Source organism: Sinocyclocheilus grahami, unplaced genomic scaffold (assembly GCF_001515645.1).
Source record: "Sinocyclocheilus grahami isolate Dianchi unplaced genomic scaffold, SAMN03320097.WGS_v1.1 scaffold39.1, whole genome shotgun sequence".
Classification (NCBI taxonomy): Eukaryota; Metazoa; Chordata; class Actinopteri; order Cypriniformes; family Cyprinidae; genus Sinocyclocheilus; species Sinocyclocheilus grahami.
The window spans coordinates 3,865,345-3,875,396 of NW_015505218.1; the positions used below are offsets into that span (position 1 = coordinate 3,865,345).

Below are 10,052 nucleotides of genomic sequence, written 5' to 3' on the forward strand. Positions count from 1 at the left end.
CGGAAGTTCCCGCCCGGAAGTTTGAAAGCGTCTAGACTCCACCCCCTCCCCTTTTCAATGTCACCCTGCCTCTCAAGGGGAAGCAATCAGTGAGGTTTGATTTACATTTCCCCCTTTTTTTTAAAGAAAATAAATTATCACATGTAATTCCCCATATGAACTCACTATAATAGGTTATGTTTTCATTTATGCAGTAAAATTACAAAAATAAAATATGTTTTGTGAAAAACTACAGTTTAAATTCTTACAGTAGGCCTTGTAAATATGAGCGTTTTATTTAAAGGGGTCATATGATGCGATTTCAAGTTTTCCTTTCTCTTTGGAGTGTTACAAGCTGATTGTGCATAGATAAGATCCCTGAAGTTGCAAAGACTAAAGTCTCAAAACCAAAGAGATATTCTTTATCAAAGTTAAGACTCTGCCACGCCCCCCTAAAACGGCTCGTTCTAACACGCCCCCACATATCTACCTCAATATGTGGAAATATTTGCATAATGTACCCAAATGTTCACGCAAAGAAAGAAGGCGTGGTTTCAGTAACTGCAGTTAGTGTTGAAGCAGCATGTCAGAGAGACGCTGTGTGTTTCTAGGCGAAAGCAAAAGCACTTTATTTGGCCTTCCGAAAGTAGATGCATTTAGGAATCTTTAAGATTACTTACAACAGAACAGCAATACATTTTATGGACGACCGTTTCGTGAACCTAGGAGAGGAGGTCATTCTGACTTTGCTATGACAATCTGGCGCTTCTGAATCAGCTACTGTTTTGTTATTAGTTTAAGTATTTGCTATTGACTGTTCTAACGCGGAGTTTTGCGCATCATGTGTGCGTGTGTGCGAGAGAGAGCGCGAGAGAGAGAGAGAGGGGGGGGGTCACATCACAGTGGAGTCAGTTTGACTTCTTCTGAAACTCAAAATAAGAAGTGTTTTTGTCTAAACAGCTAGAAAACGTTCTTGAAAACTCATTTGTAATTCTCATTTGTAAGTCGCTTTGGAAAAAAGTATCAGCTAAATGAATAAATGTACATGTTCAAAATAACTTCCTGTATGTTCTATCACATTAATTGATTAACAATTAAGATTAGATGCTTTAATCGTTTCTGTGCCCATTATGGTTTTCTATAAATGCCTTTCATGATCAAATCTGAGACATCATGACCTTGCGTACACCCCTTATACAAACAAGAGGATCCGATATCCTGGCAAAAATTCAGGAACATATGGGATCGATATGGTAGCTGGTACAATATATTGGAATTTAGTATTAAATAATGTGTCAAACAATCAAAAAATATAATATATAATTCCCAAATGTCCCCTGAACCCTACAGACTAACTTAACAAATACATAAAAATACACTGAAGTACACTAACTACTTGAGTTGAATCTTGTATAATAAGTAGCTTATTTTTAAAAAGTAGAAAATTTTGAACTTATTTTGATGTGTTAAAAAATGTAAAAACATTACTTTTTTTTTATAGTGTAACCAAAAACTCACCGGCCACCATTTGACGCGCAGTTGTTTCTGTCCGGGTGAAGGCAGAAGAGTGATGCCAAACAGTACGCACAGCACAGCAACATAGAAAGCAGTCTTCGCTTTAAAGACATCTTCTGCCCAGTGCTCTAAACAACCTGAACAATCTTTAGTATTCCTTTCAAAGAGCCCAAGATGTTCCTTATTTAGGAAGCTCAAGGTAAAGACGGGCTGTGATGTGTAGTTTAGGGGTGGGAAAAGTTCGGCACAAACCCCATCCAAGAGCTTTCTGTGGGCAGAGTGTAGCAGTGGGCACAACAACTGCTGACCAAAATCTACTTTCAATAGCAGTGAACAGTCTAGTAGGGATGAATAACATTCCCACATTGTTGACCAGTGAGAGTCTGGCTTTATTGTGTAGCACTGTCAGATCTTTCCTCGGTATGGACGACTATGTGCAGATTGTTAAAAACCAGTTGTGTGGTTATAAGTCCATTGTACTTGAGGGCTTTGACTCATTCCCATGACTCCTGAGAGAAATTGAAGAGGTTGCTGCATTAACTGATTTGTCTTGGTCCCAAATTATATCAGTATCTGTGCACTGACCCTGACTCCAATGATAAAATGTAAAAGGGTTTGGATATGGTAAGCATTTATTCACCCGTGAGCGCTTCTGTTTATTTAGAGTTTGTTCACTCATGAGTAATCACAGTCATGCTGTTAGTGTCCACCCACCTCCCAGCCCTCTCTCCAAACCCAACCCTCTTTTGACGTCCATCAGTTTCCTTTCCCCCTTTTAGGTTGTCCAAAGTTAGTAGACTGATTCCATGCTGGTAGAGAAACATCTCAGATTTGCGGCCAACAAAACGGACACTGGCACATAACCCCATTTTAAATGGATTTAGGAAGGCTGTGATGTGTAGTTTAGGGGTGGGAAAAGTTCGGCACAAACCCCATCCAAGAGCTTTCTGTGGGCAGAGTGTAGCAGTGGGCACAACAACTGCTGACCAAAATCTACTTTCAATAGCAGTGAACAGTCTAGTAGGGATGAATAACATTCCCACATTGTTGACCAGTGAGAGTCTGGCTTTATTGTGTAGCACTGTCAGATCTTTCCTCGGTATGGACGACTATGTGCAGATTGTTAAAAACCAGTTGTGTGGTTATAAGTCCATTGTACTTGAGGGCTTTGACTCATTCCCATGACTCCTGAGAGAAATTGAAGAGGTTGCTGCATTAACTGATTTGTCTTGGTCCCAAATTATATCAGTATCTGTGCACTGACCCTGACTCCAATGATAAAATGTAAAAGGGTTTGGATATGGTAAGCATTTATTCACCCGTGAGCGCTTCTGTTTATTTAGAGTTTGTTCACTCATGAGTAATCACAGTCATGCTGTTAGTGTCCACCCACCTCCCAGCCCTCTCTCCAAACCCAACCCTCTTTTGACGTCCATCAGTTTCCTTTCCCCCTTTTAGGTTGTCCAAAGTTAGTAGACTGATTCCATGCTGGTAGAGAAACATCTCAGATTTGCGGCCAACAAAACGGACACTGGCACATAACCCCATTTTAAATGGAAGAAATGATCTTTTGCCTTCATCCTAAAGCCAACCGAATCTGAAAGATGCACTGAGAGATGCAAGAATGACTCCTCACGTGGAATCCTTCTTCTGGACATCTTTTCCACAATTGGAATATGTTCTCTGTTGAATTTATTGAACTCTTTCACTGTGATGAGATTGGATTTCACGAGAAAGGAGTTCATCGACTCATCACTTTTTCAGGCAAGGAACTTGTCTTAAACTTCTAAGAATATTTCTTTATGAAAAGTCAAGGATAAAGATTTCATCAATAGATCAACGTTTTCTTGCACCTAGGTTGTAATTTCAAAATAATCGCAATTTCATGGCTATTGCCGCTTCCAGTAGGAAGTATGCTCTGATGGGACCTGGATGATAGCCAAACAGAACAAGGGGCGCACAAACGAAACCACAGGAGCAGAAGAAGGAAGATGTTTTGTTTCATGGGAGAAAAGTAAATTTACATCTTAGTGTCCATTTCTTCCTCTTGAAACTGTTTAAACTATTAAAATTCTTATCAACTTTGAAAAAAATTGATGCAACGATGATCGCTTTCAATGTGACTAAGGAGACATCCTTGGAAACTATAAGGGAGAACTACGTAGTGACAGCACCCAGTCCAGAGCTCACAACCCCCGCTGTGATAGAAAGAGAAGTCGTGGCCATGGGCTATATTCTTAGTGCGGGATCCATTTTGATCATCTCCACCAACCTTTTAGTCGTTATTGCCCTGGTCCTCCTCATCCGTAAGAGGGGCTGCCAGAGCTGGTGTTTTGTCTTAAACCTATCCATAGCGGACATCCTGGTTGGCGTAGCTATCACTGGCATTGCCACTGATGCTCTCGAAGGAACGACGGCCTCCATGGAGAAGGGCATTTGTTTGTTGCGCATGACCTTTATCATGGCACCCTCTGCAGCCTCCATCTTAACCATGTTCTTGATCTCACTGGACCGCTACGTAGCTATAAAGTTGCCACTGCGCTATTCGAAGTTAATGAACGGTAAGATGATTGCTGGGGCTCTGGTTCCCGTCTGGCTCATCTCAATAACTATGGGATTTTCACCCAGCATTTTGAAACCGTTGCAGAAGGAAGGCTATCACAAAGTCTGCACGTTCTTCTCCGTCATAGAGCCAAAGAGCATCATTGTGGTCTTGTGCCTTTTTTTCTTTCCATTACTCTCAGTCTTCATCTATTTTTACATGGACATCCTGAAAATTGCCTGTGGCCATCAGAAGCGCATCCATGCCCAGCAAGCAGGTTCACGCTTTCTGACGTCTAGCCGTTACTGGGGTCACGTAAAAGCCCTGCGGACTGTTGCCGTGCTGATTGGTTGCTTCACGCTCTGCTGGTGCCCCTTTTTTGTGGTCAGTATTGTGCAGGCATTATGTCCAACCTGTGAACTTTATGACTTTTTGGAGAACCATCTCTGGCTGCTGGGGCTCTCAAACTCCCTAATAAATCCTCTTGTTTATGCTTGCTGGCAGCGGGAGGTGAGAAGCCAGATCTGTGAGATCTTCGCTCATATTAAAGTCGGGTTGTGTTGTGTGACACACTCTGAGACGGCAGAAAGATGCCCCACAGACCACCCGACTGTCAATCAGGCTGTAAGGTTTCATGACAAGATGCTAGCCACCCCATTCAATTACAATAGGCCTGTCACAATTCCTGAACAACATCCAGAAAATATTTCCAATAGATAGGATATTCTTTTAGTCCACTGACCATGAAACTGTAAAAGGTTTAGAAAAATGCTACATCCCTTAATGGATGTGGAGCCCAGAGTATCAGACGCCGCTTTATTTAAACCAATATGTTCAAAATATAACCAAATCACTTATTTCCCATTTCCACTTACTTTTTTCCAGTTGTAAAATATATGACTGTAATAAATTAAATACTATTTGTGTTGTATCTTTGTAGAGGGTTTCTCATCATTACGGTCATCTTGCCCACTGATGGTTGTATGACCCTCGGTGGTTATGAGTCTTTTCAATAAGATGTCTGTTGATAGGGCAATGTTCTCTGTAAAATGGTTTTGTGCAATATTCATTGTGAACAGCACTATATAAAAAAATTGTAACAATTCGATTGAAAATGTTTCTCTTATATTGCTGGTAGAAAAAATATATATTTTAGACTTATATGAAGTACATATTACACAATATGCGTTGGCTTTTATATATAAATTATAAATAATTCTATAGAACTAACAAAGTACAATTAGTAAAATAAAATTATTTAATATTGACCTAACCATTAATATCACATTTACATAAAAAGTATATACTGTAGCTATTTGTAGTCCCCTATAAAAGGACATTCTCCAGTATATTCTGATTCAAAGAAGCAACCACTTGAAAAGGTAATTTAGAAAGGTATTAAAAGCAATGTCTGCCGCCCACATGTGGTTCTGAGAAGAATCCCAACCACTTCCTTTCAGCCACTTCTTCAGGTAAATTATTAAATAATCTAATGGTCAATGAAAATAAAAAACAGGTGCAGCACATTACATGATGTTAAAATCTCATTACATAAGTGCTGTGTAAAATGTTAAAACTAAATTTCGATATTGTATACTGTATACTATTACTGCTAATGCTAATATTAATATACATTTTGAACCACACAAAGATTAATAGCCTAAGCTTAAAGAACTTAAAATATATAAGAAAAATGTTATCAATATCTATCTGTCTGTCTGTCTGTCTGTCTGTCTATTTATCTATCTATCTATCTATCTATCTATCTATCTATCTATCTATCTATCTATCTATCTATCTATCTATCTATCTATCTATCTATATATAGGCTAGTTTAAACGTTTAATGACATCTCCTGCTTTCAGCTCTGTATGGGTTTCAGAATGTGACACTGGACTATATAAAGCATGAAATTCACCTGCTGTTATCAACAGTGTTTACATTGTGTAGCCTATTCAGTTGTTGATAGAGTTTTATCGTGTTGATCATGAGACAACAATGGTCTCGTAGAGAGAAAAGAGTGAGGAGAGGAGTGTGTACACGGGGCCAATCACACCCACCGACCTCAAGGAGGTTTTGGAGGTTTGGCTCTTTTCTATCTATCTATCTATCTATCTATCTATCTATCTATCTATCTATCTATATATAGGCTAGTTTAAACGTTTAATGACATCTCCTGCTTTCAGCTCTGTATGGGTTTCAGAATGTGACACTGGACTATATAAAGCATGAAATTCACCTGCTGTTATCAACAGTGTTTACATTGTGTAGCCTATTCAGTTGTTGATAGAGTTTTATCGTGTTGATCATGAGACAACAATGGTCTCGTAGAGAGAAAAGAGTGAGGAGAGGAGTGTGTACACGGGGCCAATCACACCCACCGACCTCAAGGAGGTTTTGGAGGTTTGGCTCTTTTTTATTTTGTTTGTCCCACAACAAATCCACCAAAGCTCAGGATGGGAATGTGGAGCGAGAAAAAAAAGCCAATCATAATAGTGTTTTCATAGACTAAATTAAATGAGGTCAGAGTAAAGTGACAAAACATGCAGTGGTAAAACAAACTTCCATCCTCCAGGACAGCAAGGTACTGCCCTCCTGAGTACTTTGAGAAGAGTGAGAACTAGGGCTGGGTATCGATTCAGATGTCCAGATTCGATTCGCAAGCTCTCGATTCGATTCCTGGTTCGATTCTCGAGTTTTTGATTACATTCAGTGAATATAGTTTTAATACAAATGCTATTGATATTTAAAAAAAATGAACAGTAAACATCAGTTTACAAACGGTGAATTAATAAAAAGAAATTAACAGCCACAGGCCTGTATTTTAAACCTTTTTTTTTTTTGTATAGGGTCCTTTTTTAAACAATAATAGGGCCTAATAAAATGTTCTTCTTAATTTTTCTGGTAATCAGATGAAGGCATGAAACAATCATTTAATTTATCCTAATCAAATGAAAATTAAACCCTTTTATTTTTTGGCAAAGTGCTGCACAACAGAGGTTTACTGTTTTAAAAATGCACTGGAATGCACTTTTAAAACACTGGAACACATTTTTATCACTCGCCATGGTGGCAACTCTTAGACAGTTTGTAGCTTTCAGCGGCAATGTGGATTGATCTAATTGGCAGATGTGGTGCGCTGCAAATTCAATCGCAACCCAATCAAAAGGACCAGAATAGCATCGCTTTACTAAATCGCCTTTAAATGGCAGGAGGCATCGTGCACATCAAAAACAGGCAAAGCAACAAATTAATATTATTCAACATCTCCTAGCTTTTTCAGAAAATATTCAGATTTAGTGCCCTTTGTAATCACTAACACTTTCATAAATAACTGTAATTTAATTACACTTTTTTTTTTTCTCAGTAACTGTAATAGATTACAGTTACATTTATTTTGTAATTAAATTACAAAATCCCATTTGACTAGTTACTCCCCAACACTGGGAGAGTCAGCCTTGCGACTGGTAGGCTGATACTGTAGGGGTGGCCCTTCCATCCCTCCAGCCGTAGTGTCTTGCGGGGCTGGCATGCCTTGGTTTCATCTTTGCCTTGGCTTGATGCAATTGTTTTGGTGTCTTGCAGGACTGCTTGCCTAGGAGTATATATTATAGTTAGTTTAGTTATAGTTAGTTAAGTTTTAGTTTAAGTTCTGCAGCACGCAAACATGTTTAAATAATGGAGTCACCCAGAGCTTCCCAAAAGTCCCTGCCACAGTGTTCCTGCCACTGGTGTCCGGGTTCCATACACTCTTAAAAAGAAAGGTTCTTCACGATGCCATAGAAGAACCTTTTTGTCTAAATGGTTCCATAAAGACCCTTTAACATCTGAAGAACCTTTCTGTTTCACAAAAGGTTCTTTGTGGCGAAAGAGGGTTCTTCAGATTACAAAAAGGTAAGAAAGAGATGGTTCTTTAAAGAACCTTTGACTGAATGGTTCTTTGTGTAACCAAAAATGGTTCTTCTATGGCAGGGGTGGCGAACTCCGGTCCTGGAGAGCCGCAGCCCTGCAGAGTTCAGCTCCAACCCTAATTAAAACTCACCTGCCTGTAGCTTCCTAGTAACTGTTCAGACCTTGATTAGCTTGTTCAGGTGTGTTTGATTAGGGTTGAAGCAAAACTCTGCAGGGCTGCGGCTCTCCAGGACCGACGTTCGCCACCCCTGTTCTATGGCATCGCTTGAAGAACCATTTGAAGCACCTTTATTTTTAAGAGTGTAGGCTATATCAGTGGTTTTCAATCCTGTTCCTCGGGACCCACTGCTCTGCACATTTTGCAGGTCTCCCTTATATGACATACTCATTTGAGTTCTTGGAGCTCTTTCCTAATGAACTGATGATCTGAATCAAGTGTGTAAATTAGGGAGACATGCAAAATGTGCAGAGCTGTGGGTCGGAACAAGTTTGAAAACCACTGGGCCTATATAGCCTACACCAGGCCTATATACACCAACCAAACTGTTTAGGCTACTATTTTAATTTATTGAAGACCTTTTATGCAAATAAAACTATCAGTGTTTGCTTCAGGCCTTCAGCTGCAAAATCAATAGCAAATTTTGAGAAATACACTCTAAGCTACAAACACACAATAATGGTGCGTTCAAGTCATGTTGGATATATCGTATTTACGAGTTGAACGCACATGAACGCCACCACAAAGTCGTTATTATGAGTGGGAAACTCAAAATTTTCTTTAAGCCCAGAGTTTCTGAGTTGGGGGCATGTCAGTGAGAAACATGGTGGATGCAACTTCTGTAGTTGACGGTAAATTTTTGTTTAAATTGATAGTTTAGTTGTCCTATAAACTTAAATTGGTCATGTTCTTGTTACGCAGCTAGTTAATGAAATACAAGTGAAAAAATGCTATCATTTTTGCACCTATAGGTGAAAAACACACCTGATGCGAATTCTTTGCTCTTCATTTTCTATAAGCAGTAGGGATGGGCGTATCGATCCAAAGTATCGATATATCGATACTGACGCAAGTATCGAAAGTAACGATACTCAAACAAAAAATATCGATACTAAGGTGTGTTTTATTTACCAGCGATTTTGTTAATTCAACAACAACAACAAAAATAATGCATACAATATGCATTGAATTGGACGAATAACCTTTGTTAGCGAGTAATTGTGTAGGATAGAACTATTTTCCTGCTCATCTGAACACATGCAAATGTTGCAAGACAGAACTAATCAATCACAGAGAGCGTTCACTCACTTCTGACAGTGCATTCAAACAGGGCTGCGTTTCCCAAAACTATCATAAGAAAGCATTAAAGCTTTTGGGAACGGCGGCCCTGAACAAAGCTTATCAGAAAACAGAAGGACAGAGTTATTTCACAATAAACAAACTGAAATTGTAGCCTACATAGTTTGTGCAATTACAGTTATTTAAATCGAACGTTGAAAGATAATATTGATCATGTTCTATTCTGTAATGTTAATAGAAATCCTACACTGTCAGAATAAAAAGGTTGCATGCAACAGCCGGTCACTGGCAGTCCCTTATGAAAATGGACCATGGTTTTACTAAAAGTGACCATAGTTCAACTGTAGTATTTGTGGATTTGAATCATGTGTAAACAAAAAACATATTTTAACCATGTGTAAACAAAAATATAACCTAACAATTTACAATTAAGGCGTATTGAATGTTAAAATGCGTTTTAAACATAAAGTTAAGTGCTTATTACCCATTTTACTTTTAGTAATTTAATAATTTAATCAATTTCATAATTTAAAAGTTTAGTTCAGAAGTATCGAATCGGTATCAATATCGACGATACTGCCTTGAAAAATATCGGTATCGTATCGAAAACAAAATAAGTGGTATCACCCATCCCTAATAAGCAGAGTTAACAGACCCTGTGGTATTTTCTTGTAATTTATTAAAAGAAGGTTACACCGCCATCTTGTGCCGACTAAACTGACTTGTCAACTCGTAAGTACGAACGTCCCAGGAGGACTTGAACGCAGCATAAGTAATGATAACACAGAAACTGCACAACTATCCTGA

General features: G+C 38.8%; 1 protein-coding gene across 1 annotated transcript; it reads left to right on the plus strand.

Annotated features, from left to right (window-relative positions):
- Positions 1–3,150: 3,150 nt before the first annotated feature.
- On the plus strand, positions 3,151–4,845 carry LOC107582024 (glucose-dependent insulinotropic receptor-like). The gene has a single exon (XM_016267715.1). The coding sequence runs from the start codon at positions 3,599–3,601 to the stop codon at positions 4,754–4,756; it is 1,158 nt and encodes a 385-aa protein (XP_016123201.1). The 5' UTR covers positions 3,151–3,598; the 3' UTR covers positions 4,757–4,845.
- Positions 4,846–10,052: the final 5,207 nt, after the last annotated feature.